Source organism: Apaloderma vittatum, unplaced genomic scaffold (assembly GCF_000703405.1).
Source record: "Apaloderma vittatum isolate BGI_N311 unplaced genomic scaffold, ASM70340v1 scaffold12817, whole genome shotgun sequence".
Lineage (NCBI taxonomy): Eukaryota > Metazoa > Chordata > Aves > Trogoniformes > Trogonidae > Apaloderma > Apaloderma vittatum.
This window is the reverse complement of record NW_009724665.1, coordinates 40,291-62,596: the sequence shown is the minus strand read 5'-3', so window position 1 is coordinate 62,596 and position 22,306 is coordinate 40,291. Positions and strand designations below refer to the sequence as shown.

Sequence of the window (22,306 nt, the reverse complement as noted above, 5' to 3'; positions counted from 1 at the left end):
ATGGGTTTGTGGGTGCCCCCTTCTAAATTGTGCACTTCGCTACTGCATCTCTCCCTGGCTCCTGGCAGCTGAAAGGAGAACCACCAGGTCCCAAAGTCCATGGACCAATGGCAATGTCACTTTCTCCATTGGACAGGATTTCTCTCAGAGGATTTTCTTACTCCAAAGTCGTCTGGGTTGTCTCCAATTCTGATTATGGGCTAAGCAAGTTACGCTGCATCACTATAACCAAAACTATTTGCTGGAGTTTTCCAGGTGCCAGAACCTGGTGCGGGAGAGCTTTCCTTTATGCACAGTCTGCAGGCTTATGGCTTCTCCTCTTCGATATTCATTTCTTAAATGTTCTGGTTTTTACAACCCCTCAGTGTTTGTCAAGAAGCTGTTGCTGTTTGAGTGTACTTTGACATCATACTTGTGTTAATCTCCTTTGGCCTTATTCCTTAAATTTGCCTTTTGACAACGTCTGGGGGCTGGGCATAATCTTAGATGGTTCTTGCTCTTTTTTTCTAGAGTCAGCAATATAAATTTGTCTATTTTCTTCCTGTGGTGCAGGTGTATTTAAGCCAGGATTGCAGAAAAGCTGGTGCAAACAGAGAGAGGACATTTGACTGTCACTGCCTTCTGAAGGATTTAAAAAGTGTTTTGGAGGCCCTAAGAGTCCGTGGGGTTCAAGCTGAGAACAGCTGCATTAGAAAGGATGTAAATTTACCAATAGACTTGATTCAAAAAAATTAAAAGTCTGTATGGTTGAGGCTATTTGAGAGAGTGGGCAGCCTCCGTGGCAATGCAGAAGAGTCATACAAGCTGATGGAAAAGTTGCAATGTGCCCTTAGCTGTGCCAGGAAGCTCACTGCTGGTCTCTGACAAATTCTTTGTCAGGGTAAAAGGCCTTCAAGTGAGTCTGCTTTAAACATGTTTGTGGCTTTTATCAGCCAGCCATGCTGCGTAGACATCGCCGCAGCTGTGGGATTTGCACGAATCACAGACTTCAATTCTCCTTAAGGGTGAACATGTATCTTAATGCTTTTGTTGATCGTGCTCAATCTAGAATGTTTTCACGTTTGCATGGACACTTAACAGAAAAATAGAGGGAAATAGGTGAGTATTGCTAAAAAATGTAATATTTTCTGTTTAAAAAAAATCACTTTCTTTTTATAAAAGAGCTATAGAATATGGAGATTTGTATTTTTGTTGTCAAAATCACTCAGCTACTACTCTCCCTGGAAAATCAAATGTGTTGAATGTGTATGTGTGTGAGAGATGGCTGCTGTTGTTAGGCAAACTTTGAGCAAGATAACTCTGAGCTTCCTTATCAGATGCCCCAGAGATGCCTGGTGTGGAAGGAAGTAGGCAGTAGTGGAGGGGTCCTTGAATAATTGACAGAGGAGGAAAAAGGAGGATTGAGCCTACTGCTCGGTTACTAGTTTCCATTATTTGAGCCTGACGCATGCAATGTGTTTTTAAGTGATATGTCTTGAACTCAGCTGATGCCTTGATCTTTTCATTAAAAAGAATGTCCAAAGAGGTGCTAGACTTTGTTAAAATAGTCATTAGTTCCTAGGTACCTTCAAAGTACTAGGTCCAGATCCTTCACTTACTGCTTCAGAGTTGAGTTTTGGAAGTACCTTTTTTTACAAAGCCAATCTTGAAAGAACTGTTCTTTCCATCAGCATCCTCCCCTCCCTACGTAAATTAGGAACATGTAGTTAAATCAGAGCAGTTGTTAACTGTAGTCCTTTTAAGAGATACAGACTTGATCTTGCGGCAAACAACAACTGGCTTGTAAATGTTGATGTCAGGACTCTGCTGCATGAGTAGATAATTGTTCTGTTATCTTCTCTGATTGTATTACTTTTATTCCAGGGGGAAAATAGGGAGTAAGGAAAGAGAAAAGGATGGATAAGAGTTAAGGTAGTTAAGTTTTCCTATTTATTGTTCAAGTCTAAGCACTGAGAGGTAAATGTGTTCAATATTGCTCAAGTATAAAAGCAGATAAACTGCAATTACTTATGTTCACTCTCAGCTTCTACCACTGCTTTTCTGAAGCTTCAGATACTAACTTTGTCAGACAGAGGCTCCAGTATAATATTGCTCTGTTAGAAAGGCTCCTTTGTAATTTTGTCAAGCTGGCATACTTAAATTTAATTTAAAATAAAAGTAGAGATTGGCAATGCTTGGTGTCAAGCCTAGCATATACGTAGCTTGTGGTGGGAGAGAAAGTGAAGAAAAATTAATTGATGCACAAGGCCTTATCTTTAGGAGAACTGTCTTTGCCCAAACTATTGCCCACTTGGCAATAATTTGGCTCAGCCCAATCCTCAGTTGCTCTGTTTCAGAGGCTGACATAGCAACTTTGGACATTTACAGTTTGAAAAGGTCCATGAGCTCTTCTGATTTATATTAGAAGATGTTCTGATTTACATTCTTGCATGTCTCCTTGTGCTTTTATTTAGTTACATACTTGAAATTAGAGGATGAGGGAAGGAGTTCTTCTGTTGTTGCTGGTTTGTCAGAAGTGTTTTTCAGGTAAATTGGTAAATGTGTTCCACCTCCAAGAGAGGCGGGGTTTTTTTTGGATGGCTTGTAGTGCAGTGAGGTTTACTTGGGTAGCCTGTAGCTGTCTGTGGGGAGAGGGAGTTGTCTTGCCGAGCACTTTTATTTTTGAGTCAAAAGTCTGTATTTTCCTAGAAAATGAGGTCTTTCGAAGTTCATGGTATGGAGATCCAAAATACGGTGTGTTTAGATGGGGTCATTCACTCTGCCTTTTGAGAACAGAGTTGAGTTTTTGAGCCTGTGTGCTTGGAGGACTTGAGGCATGAATATGATGTTATGTCAAATCTCAAACTTTTAAATTTTGAACATGTGTTTTTCACTAAGAAGGCCGAAGTAAAACACGCAGTGGAACAGCCATGTTTCTTTCCTCTTATTTATTGAGATTCCTAAGACATCTCTAACGGAAGAGAGGTGGAAATTCTGCTGCATGAGAATCCAGTGCTTGAAAGGTAATGTCCAACTTAACCCTATAGAAAAAGTCCTTGAGAACTTCCTGAAATGTAGTTCGATAATATCTTCTTTGTAGATACTCTTTTGTATGAATTGTGTGACTTTTGGAATGATATCTTTCTTTTGTCTAATCCAGAGGGCATGTTTTTAGGAGTCATGACGGGCTAGTAATCATGTCCACAGAAGACCATGATCCTGATGAGCAGTGGGGACAACATGTAGTTCAAAGTCTCTTTTCTAACTCTCTGCCTTATTGTCAGAGTGAACGTAAACAAACAGTTCCGTGCTGGGGCTCTGCCTCTTCCACCTCTAAGTGCGTGTGAGCTGACTCCAGAAGAGCTTTGTTGGTTTTCCTATGATTTCAAAACCAGCCTTCAGCAAATATGATTACTTCATATTCTGCTCTTTTTTTTTTTTTTAAATTCCAGTTTCTTACTCCTTTTTTGTTTGTGTCCAGCTCTGACCATGCTTGTGAGTAAAATCTTAGCTGTGTTTACAGGTTGCAAAACTATGTAAAATTACGGATTATCTTCTTGTGGTTTAAAGTCAGTAGCAGACAGGAAGAAAGTTGAAAATACTGTATAGGCAGCATATTGCTGCGTAGGCACTTAATGTTGTTACAGTGTGATATAAGTTAAAATATTGCTTATTTCCTCTTTGCTGTTCAAAACAACCTGAAACATGTTATGACCAGGATCTAAACAATCATTGAAAAAGTAAAAACAAACGTTTTAACAGAGAAAGGCATGGCCTGCCAAATACTCTGTGTAATTTATGACTATATGAATAATCAGCAAACAAAATACTTGAAAACACCTGACTTTCCGGCAAAAGACTTCAATTTCTTTTAAAAAAAAAATAAAAAATGGAAACATTCCCTGTAATATCTTCAGAAATGAAAATAATCAAAAAATTAAACCGGGCTGCAGTGTCTGCTGGAGTTTGCCAGCAGTTTAACAAATCTGTGGACATAAACCTATATATGTATCAATGAAAAATTAATATAAAACTTCATAAACAAACTTAGCTAGATAAAAAATATTGGAAAACATGCCATAGCAAATATGCTTGCTTTTTTCTGTTTCATCCTTCTTTTTAAAGAGGCCCTTATGTGATCCATAGAATAAATAACTTCCTGTGCCATGGTAGCAATTGCAAATGACTTCTACTGCTGACATTCCTGCTATTTTTAATCTGATGTAAGTTTGTGTCCTGCAAATTAATTTTTTTATTATTATTTGGTTTTTTTTTTCAAAATGCATGCCCCATTCTGACCTAGAAAGCCAATTTGCTCAAGAAAAAAGCTTGCGCATCCTTGCAGCTGCACGGGGGCCTGTGTTGCTTCTCTCTCTGAACATCTGCAGGAGGGAAAACTAAACTGCAGCACTTAAAAGAAGCAAAAGCTGTCAGAAGGAGACAAATGCTGGGCAAGTCCCTGTAGAGCGTCTTCAGACTTCCTTGCTGCAGCCTTTTGAATTCGTTAGGACATTTAGCTCCCTGTCTGGGCTGTGGTTTTGCCACAGTGCTTTAGTGCCTGTCTGGGGGAAGCTGGTGGAGAGCTCCTGCGCCTTCCTCACCTTTGGGCAAGGATACCAGAGGAATGGGAGGCCCCTGGCAGGCTTTGGAATTGCGAAGTTGGATGTTGCAGTCCTTAAATTGAACAACTAGGCAGGCAGGCTCAGGTTGCCCAGTTACTCGTGGTCTTTTCACTGAGCGGGGATGAGGGTGATGATTGTGAAGTTTGCACCAAGACTGTGACCCTTGAGAGGAGGGAGCCTAATCCAAAAGTCGATAAGAGCTTTTTGAGTTTGTGGGATTAGTCAAGGGGGATGGGAGGCTTTTCAAAACCAGTGTTTTCTTCTCTGAACTGTTCCTGGGATATCTCCTGTTGCACCTGGTGGTCCCCAGTGGTCCCAGAGCCTACTTGCCAGGGTCTGTCCAGGGGAAGAGGAGAATGCATGAGGTCTGCTCTGAGCAGCCACAGTGAGGCCAATCTTCTTGTGTGTATCAAATGGACAGAAGTAGTAATGAAGGGAGATAAACAGGGTTAGCAGGAGAAAAAGAACACCCCAAAAGCCTAACAAAGCTCATTTTTGCACAACAGCATCCCAGTCTCAGAGCTGTCTTATTTTGTCTTCGGCATGGTCATACACCTGTGTACAGGAGTTGTTTATGTAAAAGGTACCAAGCCACAACAGGGTGGTGTATCTTCCTTTTTATTCTCCTCATTGTAATATTTTACTGCTTTTTAAAAAAGGGATGCTTGGGTATTGTGATGAATGCTGATGCACCAGAGCTCTTGGGCTTTACTCTGTTAATTCCACTCTTGTCATTACAAACATGGCTTTTACTTTTCTTACTTGGGAAAGGAGGAAAGAAAAGTAAATACAGAGCTGATGGTTTAAGTCACTGTTGCCAGATGACATTCTATGGGAATGTGGACTTGCCGGTATGTAGATTGTAAATAGTCCTTTGATTTAATAAGGGTCTGTTAAGTACAGAGCACAGCCTACGGTAGTGAGAGAATAGGAATGCTTCCAAAATGGGTGTGAGGGAAGAAATTACCCTTTAGCTTTCCCTTTAGCTTTCCCTCCTCTGTGTGCCCAGATTGCTCTGAGAAATAGCACACTACCTCCCATAGCCTACGGAAAGCTGTGAGCGTGTCTGGGGGTAACTTGCTTGGTTCAGGGTTGGCCCTACACATTTTGCCAGATTGGATGGCTGTGGCTTTATAATGCTGCCCAGATGTCACAAAACCCAGTGATGAGCGCCAACGTTTCTTGAAACTGCAGCCTGGAGAATGTCACGGAAAGCAGTGTTTGAGAGGAAGATGCTGGCATGAACAGTGCAACCACCCGTCAGGAGCCCTCCACGTCCCAAGACCCTCTTGTGAGAAAATAAACTAAAAAACTTTTAAGTAGAAACCACACCTTATGTAAAAGAGGGTGGCTGCAACTGCCCAGGCGGTAGAGAGGAGCGACACGCACTGGAATATAGCTCAAGGCTGTAATGAAATTTGGATGAGGGTTTTTTGTGGGCGTTGTAGTAGTAAATCATGTTATATAAAATCTACTAGGCTATGGGAGCAAGCTTGGTTTGGAAGGAGCTCTCCCAAAGAGTGTGCTGGTGGTCTGGCATGCTTCTGTGGTGAGGGCAAAAAAAGTACCAAGGCAAACTGTATTCAAAGAAGCTGAGTAGAAACAAAATACTCAGTGTATGTGCTGCCTCTTCAGGGTGTGCAAAGAGGAATAACTGGAAATCAGTAATTGCTCCTTGTAACTTTTGAGTAAAGGACAAGTATGAAAAAGAGAACACAAACTAAAGTGAACAAATATTGACTGCGTAAGGCAGTATCTTTTCTCTATGTATTTGCAGATGATGCAGTAGTTTAAAGAGAATTTTAATCTGATCCCATTTATACGCTAGACTGTACTCACGTACCAGAGAAACTAAAGGAAAGAGAAAGGAAAGAGAAATGTCCCTGTCTTCTTTCCTCAGTTTGTCTTGGTAACTACAGCAACATCAGATACTTAAAACATTAGGTGAAATCCAGAAGGTGGTTGTTATATTTAAGCTGACTGTCCCCTTACGAATGTGACACTACTAGATGCAGTAAAGAGTCTCTAAAGATGCACTAGAACAAATAAAAAATCCTGGTCAACTCTGATTTTTCTTTTTACAGTTTTAGGGGCTATACCAAAATTTTGCTAGCCTATCCCTGCACTTGCTGTAGTCAAATTTTAAGATCAAATCCATAATGAGATGTAGCGTAAGATACTGTTCAGCCTGTAAATGGAAGGCTTTGCCCTTCTTTTTACAAGACTTGCAGTTTCCTTCAGCCAGGGATTTCCTGTGGGGCACAGCTAACCCTGCTGCAAAGGAAGCTTGCTGCTTTCATTGACTCTTTGTTTCTGAAAAACTAGTATTCAGTGACACCCATGTCCGGAGAATTTGAGTCCTTTGCTTGCTAAAGGAAAAGGCTCCCTCTGCTATGCAAGTGCAATAAGGAGATGGATTTCTTTTTTTTTTGTTTTTTTTGTTTTCCAAGCAGTCAACCCAAATTTTTATATTATTGCATCTGTACCATCTGTCTTGGTATGTTGCTTCCCAAGGTAAGAAATATAAACGGGCTTGGTGCCTTTCCTGCAAGCAAGCAAACATCTCTCTGCTGCCCTTGTGAGATGAGTTTGTGCATTGTAGTTGTGGGTGCAAGTGCTGTGGGTGTGCTTGGCTCTGTCTATGGATCCTTGGCTGCAAACTGGCAGCTGCTCTTTCTCCCTGTCCCTAAGAAGAGATGTAGGAGAGGTCAGGAATGGGAGTTGTTGCAGATGAAATGGGTCCTCAAGCCTCTCCAGCCAGGGTTAGCCCATGGGCAGCACAGCGAATGGGGCAAGACTTAACCCACATCACCAGTGCATCCTGCTTTGCTTTACCAACCTCAGTTTTAACTTATTGTCCGCTATTGTGGGTAGCTCATCCCTTGCAAATCCATCAGCTCGTGACAATCATTCCAGCCCCTTAGGTTATGAGTGATTTTGAAAAAAACAGTCTTGATCTGTGAAGAGGAAGAGAGGATGTGAGGCTTCCAGATAAAGCATTCAGCTAAAACCAAGTGACAAATGACTGCTTGGGTCCTTCTGCAGGGCTTTTAGCAGGTAAAGCTTATGTGACTTCTCAGACACAGATCTTTCCAGTAATTTCATTTATCCTATTGAAGCCTTTGGAGTAATCATATCTGGGGTGGAGGGGTTTTTTTTGTTGGTTGGTTTTTTTTTTTAATTCTTAGAAGTTCTTTGCGTGTCCAGAGAGGCCAATGCGTAAAATGAGCCATTTTCGGACTGTGGTGTCTCTCACCTCTGTGGTTTACACTGAGACTTTGGTCTATTTCTCACGTTATTGCTTATTAGTGAGAATGTGTTTCTAGTGCTCGTTTTGAGATTCTCTGCTGGTCTAATTAGTATTGATGTATTTAGCATGTATACACATTTGTACCTCTTCATTAGAGCTAACGAGTGTCAATAAAAGGCAGCTTGGTTTTAGAAAGAAAAAAAAGGGGGAAGATTTCTATAAACAGTGCTGTACTCTTTGTGATGAATTGGGTGTAACCGTGGAGAGTGGCAGAGGTGAAACAGGCTGTCTGTTAAACAGGAAATGAGTGATTAACATTTTTTTGTCCTACTGATCATAATTATTCCCATCAGCTGAAAAAAACACACCACCCCTTAGCTACTCTTTACTACCGTCGTGGAATAAAATTTTAAGCTATTAGTCATTCTGGCATTGTATGGATGAACTGCTACTTTGTTACTCCAAATTTTAATTTTCTTATTTTAATATTTTTTTTTTACGGTTGTGATTCATGTTTTGCTTGTGAAAACCTGCTTGTGCTCTACATTCAAGGACAGCTTTGCCTCAGACAGTTACCGCTGCCATGGTGCCTGTGTCCCTTGCACTGTTGCATTCCTGGCTGCTGCGTTAGAGCCTGCACTGAATAATTTGAAGAGGGCCACTAGCCCGTCGCAAAGCGCAGCAGCCTTCCTCACAGCCTACTGCACTACAGATAATTTTAATGGTTTTCATTTGATGAGCACACATTAGCAGCAGTGCCTGGTGCTAATCCTGGCAGCGCTGTCATTTGGTGTGGCATTGGCTTCTCTGCAGGTTCTCTCTCGCCTTTCTAGAACAAAAGATATATACTTTTTTGTATATGTGGTGGCCTATATTCTGTGGGACTGCTTTAAAGATGTTAATTACATCCCTGTGGATGTAATTAACATCTTTAACTCTGATGGTTTATTAATTGAACCCTTTATCAGCTCTTCTATGACAGCACCTAAGACTGATGTCAGGGCTGCATCCTCCTGCTTTGCTGTTTTTGTGTTACTGATGTAGTTCTGCACAGGCCACTTGTGAAGGCCAGAGATGTGAGAGCGCTTAACGAGGGAGGAGGAGAAGCCCCAGTTACAAGGGCATTCTGACTTTGAAATGTCCCTCTTCACTGAGGCCTCAATGCTGGCCTCCTGTGTCACTAGTGAACTTGGGAAGTGTTTCTTCATCATAACAGGGATATATCTGTATCTGTGCCGTATTTGTGGAAAACAGAAATGTTTTTTTTACAAATATGAAATCCTTATATTTATGTGTCAGTTGTTTTCCATCTGTTGGAACAAAAAACGTTACAGCATCAGTTTTTTATTAGCAATATTAGGATTATCTGGATAACCAAATGTATAGTTATCCCTTTTTGCTTTGAATTGTTTCATCTGATATTTATTTTTTCCCTCGATTTCTACACTTCACAACTTTTGTTTTTGCCTGGTGGCTATTAGCTTTTTTTTTCTTTAATAATAACAGTGTGCTGTCTCCTTATTGTTGCCTTTCTTTCACGCCTGAAAACTGATGGTTTTTAGACAAACCTGTTGACTGTCTTGGATTCCCAGGTGATTTTTCAGAGAGAGAAGGAAGTTCCACTTGACAAAGCCCCATTTAAAGATCTCATAATTTTCATATGTGCCTTTGTGTGTTGTTTTTCCTAATCATTGTCACTTGGTTTCCTTGACTTTGAAATTCTAGCAAACATTTATATATTTGGTGTATGCTGTGTTGATATTATATCATGCTTGTATTGTGGTTGTAAAAATAAGTGTAGTTATAAAATGGAGTATTGGTACTGATGTCGGTGATCATTAACCTGGTTGTGGTTCTGCCTTTCTCTTGGAGGGACAGAAAATACAAGTGTGGTCATGAGAAGTTTTGGTTGGGTTCATCACATGTGGAACAGTATCCAGGTGTGTGCTTGCCCTGTGTGTATACTTCTCATACTATGCTTTACCTTGTTCATGATTTTTACAGTCATTTTGTCCAAATGCTTGTGGAGGGAAAGCAGGCAGGTGTTATCATGTCATTAGAAATGTCCAAACTTTTAACAGAGGAGTGCTTCAAAGGAGTCTGCCTAGAATGAAGAGGAGGGTATCTGGGGATAGAAATTGGGAATTACTCCTGTACATGTCAGTAGAGTTGTCAGTTCTGACACGAAAGTATGGATAGCCAAGTCCATCTAACATCAATGTCTGGAGCTGTGCATGTATTTTCTGTTACTACATACCACATTCCAGATGAGAAGGCTCCAGTAATTGTGAAATCCCATCCAGTCCTTGGTGCCATGTGTCGCAGCAAGATCCAACCTGGAGGATGGCCAAGCCCCTTTGGTGTCCAAAAATTTTTAGCCTTGTACAGCTATGAGAAGGAAGCGTGGGAGAGTGTAAATCTGCAGACTTGACTGCAGACTGGTCAGCAGTTAAATTAATGCCACTGGCATGTGGTCACAGGAGACCCTACTCTGTGCAGGAGAGACATGGATAGTGACCATATAGTGATAACATACAGTCTGTCCCATTCTTGTACATTCATGCATGAAACAAGGGATGTATTGCTGAAATACTGTCAAATCAAACAGTCCATGAATGTATGTCCATGTTTGGAGATGGTGTTTCATGGGTGATGGCCTGCAAAAGACTCACTATGCCACCATCTGCAATGAGGAACACAGAGAAACAGTGCAAGGTGCCTGTAGTAAGCTTGAAGTGTTGCTGCAGTTTTTCCAGCTGATACTTCTTAACCACATAACAGCACAGGACAAAAATGAAGTCAAACAAAAGCGCCCCCCCAAGAACAAAGGACTCAAAAAAGCATGACCTGTTTGGGAGGAAATCCTGCCCTTCCACCTTCATGCAGCTGCAGGTGGCAAATTGCCAGCATCTTCGAAATGTGCCTCTTTGACCTGAGGCAAAGGGACATGCTTTCTGTCCATGCTCTTACCTGACAACGGAGAAGGTTTCTGAGCTGCAGTCAGAGTGCTACAGTTGGATGGCAAAGATATCTATTTCATCAACCTCTGATACTGCAGCGAGATGTGTGGTTGTGTTGGTGAGCATAGTAGTATCAGAAACCCTTCTGAGCGAGACAGCTAAGGCTGTTTTATAAGCAAGTGTACTATCTGTTGACCAAATGCTTTTGAGTGCCCAGCACTATCTCTGAAGCAAACTCAAGCTCTATCTGCAGCGTCTCAACTTCTTGTGTCTCTTGGTCGTTAGGTAAGACAAACAGCATTGCCTTATACCATGCTGTTGCACCAAAGGAAATTCTAGCACATCTGGAGATACCAATGTTCTCTTTCCTCCATAGCCTCCTCATCCCATCGCTTCAAACTTGACAGGGTGGTTGGAAATCCCAGCAAAGTGGGTGCAGGCAGTATAACGATTCCAATCAAACCTGCCTGTTTCACCAGGCATGGTCTAGCTTAGCCTTGGATAGAGGCTATATGGTGCCACTTGCCACAGTTAGCCTAAGCTGCTGCTGCTAAAGGAACCCTGAGCAAGTGTGCTGATGATCTTCCTACCCTTCACATACGAGTCTTTTTTAGTGACTTCTTTTTAGAGTGGTGCTTGCCACTGAGGCTCCAAGAGGAGGGTGAGTTGAACATCTGGAACTGCTGTGGAGTCCCCATACACAGACCTTAAGCTTTCTGCTTTGGTGTTGTCCTCACAGAGGGACTCTGCTTGTTCTGAATCCTGTTGTAAGCGCACGCTAACACAGCTGACTCATGTGTCAGCCACTACCGATCACAGCAGGCACCTCTCAACAGTGATGGATGTCTGAACTTCTCTCCTACTGGTCCTCAACTCTGACTTTTTTGCCAAGCATGTTCCTATTGTAATATTCTCCAACTATCAGTTAAAATAAATAAATGAGCCATCTCCTCCTTCTCTATCTCTTTTTTTTTTTTTTTGAATTGTGATTTATTTAGAGGATCATGGCAGAAAGAGTCTTGAGTGTTGTATTCCCTGAAAGTTTCTCTCCAACTTCCAAACCCATTTCAGTTATGGATTGGAGAGATCTGAGAACTACAGTCAGATACTGTGTCCCGATCTGTATTTGCAACCATTTCAGCTGATGGTAGTGCAAGTTGACTAGCGATGTGTGTGGCCCATCCCCTCAGATGGGGTATGGGAAGCAGTGGACTGCTGAGATGTCCTCTGAATGAAAAATTGGTGGACAGTCATTACACTGTTAATTTTAATAGAAATGTTTGACCTGTGTGTTATGGAAGCAGTCTTGCTCTTATGGCCTGTTATGGCCTCCTGCTTTGTTATGGCTGCATCTGCCTCCAGAAGCCAAATCCTTCTGCCATTTTTATTAGTTACTGGTGAATCTTTTTTCCAAGAAGCCACAGTGTACTTTACTGCAATACCATCAGCATACGCACTTTGATAGCAAATGTTTGTAAAATCTCTTTGTAATATACATCAGCTGTTGCATCCGTTCCTTGCTTTTTCTTTTGGTGGCTGTCACAGCACTGTGGCTGCATGGATGCTGCCTGTGCCCATGTGTGAGGGTGGGAGAGACCATGGGCACTTTTAGGTGTTTTTACAAAGTCTGGGTCTTGCAGCTCCCTAGATACTCGAAGATCCAGCTAGATCCTGCTTGGAGAGGTTTCCAGTGGGGTGAAACAGGCGCTCTCCTCTGCTTCCCTCTCCTTTGCACACTCCATGGGCCAGGACGGAGGAAGGATGGCCAGCATGACAGTATGGTCTTGCTTCAGTATATACAGGTCTACAGTGTTGTCAGGTTTTAGAAAGCAACTGTGTTCTCAGGTGTTTCTCTTTAGTAAAAAACAAAACAATTTACTGAAGAAAAAATCAAATACCTTAACTTTAATTGTAATAGAATTGTGATTTTTTTTTTCCTCAATTTGTTTGGTTAAACTTAAGTCTCGTGTTTTAGCCTGAATATCTGGCATTTAAATGCAGTAGTAGATACCAGCAGAGCTAGCTGCACTAAGGGATTAAATGGCTGAGACATTTCTTTAATTGTTTTAAAATGTAAAGCAGTTTGAGGGTTTTTTTGTTACTTTGAATAGCAGCAAGCAGGGCGTTCTCAGTTGGGCTGTAGGAAATCTTGGAAATGCAACTGAACAATATCAATGTGTAGCTTCAAAGGAATCATTTTCTTGGCTTCATGAGTTTTATTAGCGGGTATGCGCTCATCACGTTGCATCTAGTGCTTGCTGGGTCTTGCATATTTTGGCTCTCAAGTCAGCGAGTAGCGATAAACATATCTGCAGTTCCCAGTCCTTATGTTGAAGTACGGCATGAAGTTGGTTCACGGACAGAACAGGGCTGGAGGGTCTCTGCATTTTATCTCAAAAGCAGAAACTCAGTCCCAGGAAAACACTCCAAAGGTGGCACAGCCACCCCAACAAGAATTTGATAAAATTCCAGCACGGACACTGTCAGAACCATCTGGCACGTGTCGCTGCTGTGAGGAAGCCTGCCTCGAAACACGTCTGCTTGCTTTTCACGTCATTTAGCCAGGTTTTGGGGAGGCTTTGCTTCGAAGTCCTGCTGGAAGCGCTGAAAGCTGCAGCTGAAGGCGTCCTACAGCGTGCTGGGGCAGGCGATGCTGCCGAGCACCCCGGCTGCTGACAGTCCCAATGCTCTTCCCCACTGCTCAAACTATAGTTCATGGTTTGTTGAGGGGTTTGTGTTTTTTTTGTTTTGTTTTGTTTTGTTTTGTTTTGTTTTTTGTTTGTTTGTTTTCTAATCAGGTCGTGTTTACATCTGGCACAGATTTGTAGACACAACATCATTAACAGCAGTGCATATTTTCACAAGATTTACCTCTTCAACACTTTTTCCAAGTTAGTAAATCATAGCTACTTTAATGTCCTGCTGGCTGCATGAAAAACAGGAATTTATGTAACAAGCTCTGGGCCGCAAACCTTTTCCTGTTAGGAAAAATTTTTTTTTTATTGCTGGCAGAGTTAGGAGACAGCTCTGTTACTCAAAGAGCGACCTCAGATGTCCTCAGTACAATAATACCAGATTATAACATTTTTGATGACTAAGGAATAGCAGTGATTTCTTAAATATTTAACACTTCTGTTGCAGAGAAGAGGGAACTGAGCCTTAGCACGGTATTTTCTCTGCCTGATGTTTTATTTGTTTGATATGCCTATTTTGATAGTAAACAGTAAGCCTGAGCCAACTGGGTATGTTTACAAAATACAGTAAAAAAAACCCCAAAACCTGGCACAGGAGGATTTTTAATCAACAGACACGGGGAATAACTTTCTTGCAACATTTCTAGAGCTGGACTTGTGTCAGCTGGGGATTCGGCTGTGGCCCTCAAGTGAAAACAACGGGCTGCGCCAGGCCGGCCTCATGAGGCTTCTTGGTCGGCCCTCATGGCTGCAGGCAGCCCTCAAGATGGATTTTTGGGCTTGCCCACTCGCCCTGTCAGCTGCACTTGGGGAAAATAAAATTTCGAGGCCTTCCCTGACACCCTGTAGCTAGCTGGAGGATAAGATTTTGGTTGCAGGGTTACCTGCAGTGAAGAGATACAGTCCTACGTTAATTAGTTAATATGAGAATAGCTTCCTTTCAAAATTGAATAAAGAAACGCTCAAATTGTCACTGGTGTCTGTTTAACTGGGATAATTTGTTAAAGATGGTTCTTTGGAGGGGAGCGACTGGTCAGAAAGGCTTCTGACATTAGGCATGCGTTTTGTCTCCTTGTGGGTTGAACAGCGAGCTGCCATACAGCCATGTTCTGCCATCTTCTGCTGTTAAAGAGCACCTCATGCCCCTCTTTGGGGTGACGCTGCATTCCTGTATGTCTCAGAACACTGCTGTCTGTAAGATGTTAGAGGACTGTACACCTCCTTGCTGCCCTCATCTGCTGGAAGTCTCCTCTTTGACCCCAGAGTCACCATTCTTCTTGAGCTCTGCAGGTGGCTGAGCCTACTTTGACTGGTTGACTTTCCATGGTCCACAACATGTCATGGCCCTTGCAGGGAATTTGAGCCTGTTGTCTCTGATTTGAGCCAGGCCCCATGAGATGACTTTTTGCCTTTGCTCTTTTCTTCTGTCAGCTGCCTGGTCCTCTTGTATATTTTCTCCTTTACAAGGAATTTGTATTTCAGACTATTTGATTAACTTTTTGTAATAGAATTATAGAGCAGTTTTTGTTGTAAAAGACCTTGAAGATCATCAAGTCCAACCACTGACCCAGGCCTACCAAGTCAGCAGCTAAACAATGTCCCTAAGACGACATCTACTCATCTTTTGAGTCAGCATCCTGGGACACCATCCATAGTGACACCATCCACAGATGGTGACTCAGCTACATCCCTGGGCAGCCTATTCCAGTGCCTGACAACCCTTTCAGTGAAGAAGAATGTTAGATGTGATGGGGCCACATGACAGACTGATTGACGTGGCAACTCTTTGCAAACTTGTTTCAGCTCTTTCTGAGTGGTGAACTGATAAAAAATGTTTCCAAACTGGCATATTTTCCCATTTCATGATTACCCCTATGTTTTGTAACAAAAAGAGAGTAGGTTTGCAAAGACAAATATTAGTATGCCATAAAAGAAGCATATGTTTTCCATTTCTTATACCTTATTTTGTTTTTCAGAATTCGATCCGTCACAACTTGTCTCTGCACAGCAAGTTCATCAGAGTGCAGAATGAGGGAACAGGGAAGAGTTCCTGGTGGATGCTCAATCCTGTTTTTTGGCAAATCTCCTAGGAGGCGAGCAGCATCCATGGATAACAACAGCAAGTTTGCCAAAAGCAGAGGAAGGGCTGCCAAGAAAAAAGCCTCCCTTCAGTCTGGTCAAGAGGGAAATGGTGACAGCCCTGGATCGCAGTTCTCAAAGTGGCCTGCAAGCCCCAGCTCTCACAGCAACGATGACTTTGATAACTGGAGTACATTTCGACCTAGAACTAGCTCTAACGCTAGTACGATTAGCGGAAGACTTTCTCCTATTTTGCCAGAGCAAGATGATCTTGGAGATGGGGACGTGCACTCCATGGTATACCCGTCATCAGCCACCAAAATGACTTCTACTCTACCCAGCCTTTCAGAGATGAGTAATTCTGAGAACATGGAAAATCTTTTGGACAACCTTAATCTCCTGTCACCTAATACGTCAATGACTGTGTCAACCCAGTCTTCGTCTGCTACCCTGATGCAGCAAACACCAGGTTACTCGTTCGCATCCTCGACCACAAGTATAGGTTCACCAAATCCAGACTACAGGAAATTTACGTATGCGCAAGCTAGCATGAACTCGTTGCCCCAGATTCCTATGCAGACTCTTCAAGACGGTAAATCAAGCTATGGATCGATGAGCCAATATAACTGTCCTGCAGGGCTTCTGAAGGAGTTACTGACTTCCGATTCGCCGCCGCACAACGATATCATGGCATCAGTAGACACTGGTGTTTCCCAGGCTGGTGGCAGGGCGCTGGGCCAAAGCGTGCTGATGGTCGCTAACACGGTGATGCCAACTTACGGCAGTCAACCGCCCCACAGCAAAATGATGAACCCTAACGCCCGCCCTCACCAAGGACATAACCAGCCAACACCTGCAGTTAATGGTCGTGCCTTGTCACACACAGTGAACACCATGTCACATACATCAGGTCTAAATCGCTTGTCGACGGTGAAGACTTCGTTACAAGTGCCTATGAGTCACCCGATGCAGATGAATGCTATGAACCCGTACGCCCCTGTTAACAGTTGCAATGGCTACGGAAGGGTGGGAATTGTTTCCCTTCACCAGGAGAAGCTTCCCAGTGACTTAGATGACATGTTAATTGAACGGTTGGACTGTGACATGGAGTCGATTATCCGTAATGACCTTATGGATGGAGAAACGTTAGATTTTAACTTTGACAATGTATTGCCTAACCAAAGTTTTCAGCACAGCGTAAAGACAACCACACACAGTTGGGTGTCAGGCTAGGATGTAGTAGGAGGTAAGCTGTGCTTTTTACAATAAGTATGAAAAACAGCTAAAGGGAAAAAAGATGTCAAAATGCTTAAAATCTGGGTGTTCTGTGTTGGCATGTGAAGCGCCTTTATTACAGTCAGTCACTTTCTAGGCCTTTGTTAGTATGAAAATCAGGTTTGCACTAGTGTATTAGGATTGCTGTGTACCAACTTCTGTTACTTCATGTGGAGCACTGATATTTTGCCATTGATATTTTAAACAAAAAACTTGCCACTGACTAGCAATTAATGAATAAGTTTTTTCCCCATTTAAGGTGTCTTAAAACTAGCGTGAGCATATTTTAAGAGACTTAACCTTTTGGCGTGAATGTTAATTTGTTCTTTTTGTCGTTTCTTTTCTTCTTCCTAGGCTACGGTTAAATTCTCCAGACTTGTCTGACAGCAGGAGCTGAGAAAAGCAGTACAAAGATGCCCTTCACCTTCCTTTTTAATTTTTTTGACAAAGCTGTGCGCATGCACTAGCTTTTTCCGGGGTCTTTTTATTTTTTTTTTTTCCTTTTTTTCTTCCTTTCGTCAGAGTTGGCAGCAGACAGAGTATTTTCCTGTACAGGATGTTTGCCCAAGGTTTGCAGGTTATGTGCTGCTGTAGATAAGAACTGTGCCATTGGAAATTTCATTACTCTGAAGTGCCAAATTCACTACACCATATAATCACAGCAAAGACTCTTACTTATATCATGTTGTGCTTTCGGTTTTGTACAGTATGATATGTAGAAGAAGAATTGGTTTTTTTAAGACTATCTGTTTTGGTCCAAGAAAAGTTTATAAACTTTTGTAAGAATACTGTGATGATCTCATGCCCTAAGTAAGTTTAACCTTCGCTGATGTTACCTGTGTTTTGATGAATTGAGATAACTGTGGACTTGCCTTGCAGCAGTACGAACTGCATTATTTTACTCAAAATTGCCACACATTTCATATGGGAACAGAATAGCCCATTATATATGATCCTACTAAACTCGCTGACTATTCAAAGCAGACAGTAGGTTAAATGCCATTTGATAAGTTACTTGTATTCATGTAAATTTATGCAAGAATATATCTGGATTTCATTGTCAGACTGAGGACTTTATTGTTGGACTTAAGATAATTTTTTGAATACTTTCCAAGCTATTTTTCTTATAATTAAAGTCTACTTTTGTTACATAGGCAACTTAAAAAAAAATAAATCTGAGATCTGGCAGCATTCATAACCTTTTCATTTTGTACAGTATTTTAACTGGATTAAGTACGTTTTTATGAATTTCCCTAGCACTTGGGAGTGCTAATAAAGGAAAAGCTTAATAAGGATCTTGAATACAAAACATTTCTGTCCCTTTTTTTGTTGTGTGATGTATAAATATAGACAACTTTATGTTTAGGAAATATTTAATCAGTTTTATATATGCATTTTTAGAAATGTCATCTGCTTCTACTATCATTTTAACTCTGACTACCACAAAGTGTTAAGTATTCATTGTTAGATGCTTGTACAATGCTTCACATTTATATTTATTTCGTGGAGGTCTCATAATGTTTGTGCGCTCAAGAGCAGGACCTTTTGGAGAAAATCCCTAATTTTAGTAAAATTAGTGGCAAAATTGTCATTTGTCTTAATTAGCACTAGTTTTGGAGTTTGTTGGTGTTTCTGTTATAATTTAGTACTTTTGAGGAGGGAAAAGTGCTACTTTTCAGTGGGAGGCTAAAATTTGTGTGACGCCCTATTGCAGGACAAAACATTACTTTTATTTTTTTGAATTAAGAAAGATAAAATAAGTGGAAAAGGTATACAAATACATGAGCTTTAGGGTAGGGGAGAGCATTAATAACAGAGACCTTCTTCCTGTGGAAACAGTTAGTCTTCTTGGAGCAGGAACGCTGACAGCTACCCGAGCATTTTCAGGATTGAGTCTTGGATAAATGATTCTTGATTTTTCATAGGTGCACGATGCATTTTCATGGATGTATGGATAACACGCCTCACCTGTCTTTTCACTGGTTGATACACATCATTAGTGTTATAGAAATCCTTGGAGCTTTTTTATGTGCTGACAAGATGAAAAGCTTTTGTGCTAGGGCTGGCCGGTGCGAAGGGGAGAAATAAATATTTTTCCCACTGTTTTTTCTTTTGTCTATGTAGCCCACAAGTGGAAAATGCTCTAACTGAAACTTACCTTCCCTGTAGTAATGGTGTATGGTGGAGAAAGAAAAGAGATGTGCCAAGAAAATGTAACGAGCCATGTGTTTAATGATCCTGTTACTACTTTCCTAGGGCTCTGCAATGTATTTATTGATGTCCTAGCATTTAGCTCCCTGTTGGGCTTAAATCACTACTAATTACAGCTGGTCCTACTTTTTTAGATATCCTATTACGGTTGTCAGCAGTTGCAGAGGCTGATGTTTAAGCTGTCCTGTGATACAGGATCTCCCCCAGCATGAAATCAGTCTTTGAACCTCTATTGAGCAAAAATGAAATGTTCTTAGTGCCGAAGCCTCAATGAAGCTGTCTGCTTTTACAGACAAATATCTTTGGAAGCATCTTCATCATGAGATTCCTAGTCTCTGAAAAGTGGTGGTAAATCTTGGCAGTGGAGCAAGCGGAGGGCTCACATACGGATTTCTGAAGATGCTTCTTTCTGCTGTGCGTGCAAAAATGTTTGCTCCCAAGTGGGCACTGATATGCATAGGCCAAAGTATTCATAAAATTCACCTCCGCATGCAAGGAAAGCAGTGCTTAATGCTTTACTCCATGGGGATGCAGCTGAACATGCTACATTTAACAATATACCTCCTGTTTATTATTTACTGCTACTGTATAACTTCCTGCATACAGATGTTTTCTTAATATCCTTTTATAACTATGAATAACATAAATGTAGCCATTCCTTAATTACAACAGTCTGTAGGAAACCCGGTTTAATTATTGTGAGAAAGCGGTTGTAGATAATCAGAGGTTTGGGCTGTGTGATCACATTTATTCTTTTGTGTGTGTGTGTGTGTTTGGTGCCATTCTAATATTTTGCGATTGTAGCTCTGGAATACTGTGAAGTCTGGTGAAGGGGCTTGTTGTCTGCCTTGAAAACAAACATTATGTGACCTCTAGTAATAAATCCTTTTTCAGTAAAAGTACCAAGTTTCTAGAGTAACTTAGTTTGTCAGAATTGTTGTAAATGATTGGTTTGTGAATTGTGCAGATGATCTTACCTATGCAGCCTTGTTTTTGACTTTTCTCTGGTTTGTACTGTTATTAAAAGTTTATTGTATTATAGAGCTGTTCAGATATTTTAAATATAAAGATGCATTGTTTCCATAATATAGCTATATGATATATGTTTAGGTAGTAGATGCATTAATTGGAAAGCTCTGCTTTGATAAACTGACAATTTGCCTACACTTATAAGCAAAAGTCATATTGCTTATTATTGGCCTAAGTCAACAGAGCATCCCTAAGAAGAGAAGTTAAAATTGGACCAATTATAAAACAGTATAAAATTTGCACTTGTTAAACCACTGGATGTATGTTAGTACTTTTTTATTTTTTTACTGATTTGAAATGCCTATTTTCATTATAAAATTGCTAGGGTCCTTAATTTATGTCTGATTTAAAATAAGGTATTCTCATTATTATTATTAATATTATTATTATTTTGGTAATCATAATGTAAAACGCAGCATGGTTTATGCAAGCAAAAAGCAAATTACTCGACATTAAAACTGGCCTCTTTTTTTGAGGGTGTTCCACAAACCAGCAATATCGTGAGAGATTGGCATGTACATACCGCTAGTTCTACTTGCGAGTGCTGTGACAGCTCTTCAACTCTTCACTGCTCTGACTTAGTCACATTGCAGAATTAAAATTCATATGTGGATATTTTCAGAAAAAGTGCCTGATGTACTTCTACAGACACACAAGAACAATCCCTGACAGTTTGTTGTATAAAGCCATAAATGTATATAAATTATGTTTAAAAGGTTTTGTGTCCTTTCTTGTATACAGAGAATGAGATTTGTACCAGGATTCTACTTGTGATTAGTAATCCTTCTCCTCAGACGCTGTCGTAATCACTTTCCTTAGCGCGTAATCTTTTTAATGAAGATGATCCCATTTGGGCAATCCTGATGGCATTAGCAATTTTATACAGAAAAATACCTCATGGTACCAAGTCTTGCCTGCCAAGATGATACCATATTAACGAGCAAACACTAACTGCGGAATAGTTAACAAATTTTCCATTACTTACTATAAAGGAATTTCTCTCTCTTGGCATTGCTTTTGGATCTGGAACTGTAGCAGGTACAGGAACCTAACAGGGCTGTGTTACCAGTGTTTTATCACAACAGAGTGTGCTAAAAGTAACTCGTTTACAAGTCTTTGAGACTAAACGCAAGAAGAATCCATGCTTGACTCTTAGAACTCCCTAGAGATCTTTGTGTAGAGACACTTTTTTTGTTGGAAGCTGCATTAGGCAGCATCAGTCTGTGTTGCCAGTGCTTGCAACAAGCCTAGTTCAGAGAAAAATCACAAGAAAGTCCTGAAATCCTTTCAGAATGGATATTTGTAAGTATAAGCTCTTAATAAAATTGCTATGACATGAGATGGTAATTAGTGTATCAGAATGTTATGTAATACATTGTTAAACAAGAAGAAGGAAAAAAAAAACAAAAAAAAACCCCAAGATGCCAACATCCATCAAAATACAGGAAAGAATTAGTCTTCTAGTCCAAATTACGTGTTAGGTCTTAATGCTGTTAAATGTGGGAGAGAGCCCTCTCTTTCTTCCCTTGGTTCCCCATGTTAAAGTGAGAAGTTTCCCAAAGTCCTCTTGGCCCTCTTTTTCCCTCGTTTTCACCTCTTGCCTTCCTCTGCCCCTCCTGCCTTCCTGAAGTGTGTATCTTTTCTCAGAGTAAACTAGTTTTTTCTTTGCTAAATGTTTGGGCTATATAGGCCAACCTGCACCATGCTGGAGCAGGAATCAGGAATGTATATTTTTTTAATTATTTTAACTTTTTTTTAAATTTAGATTGTGTTTCAAAACAGAGCTGGAAGAAAGGAAGAGAGGCTGCCAAAACAGACAGCCAATAACACCCACGCCACAGTAGTCTTGTGAGGCCCCGATCCCTGCTTGCCTGCAGGTGGGGAGGGAGAGGGGTGGCAGGGAGCAGGTTTTAAATGAATGGCTGACAAAAATGTCAGTTTGATCTTAAAATGAGGAGAGGTAAACCTAAAGAGCACGGAAGAATGCATTGCACATTAAAAATAGATTTTTTTTTTTAAAAGATTTTTAAAAAATTATTTCCCCTTGTACTTTTCAGTTCTGACTTTATTTTAGCTTTGCCTTTTTTTTTCTTCAGTGTACGTTTTGGAAGGGGTTTTGCATGTTAGGGGAAGCTGAGGGTATCTCCACTGACGTTATGAAAAGCCTGACTTCTGGAATGGGACAGTTGTAAGATCCCAAGATAATCT

The 22,306-nt window shown here is 40.9% G+C and overlaps 1 protein-coding gene across 1 annotated transcript; it reads left to right on the top strand.

The window, feature by feature from the left end:
* Positions 1-15,480: 15,480 nt before the first annotated feature.
* On the top strand, positions 15,481-20,808 carry FOXO1 (forkhead box O1; the record flags this gene model as incomplete). The annotated part of the gene is given in 3 exon segments (XM_009872611.1): positions 15,481-15,575; positions 15,577-16,829; positions 17,213-20,808. Coding segments are annotated over 2 exon segments (1,335 nt in total), but the record flags the coding sequence as incomplete, so codon positions are not given.
* Positions 20,809-22,306: the final 1,498 nt, after the last annotated feature.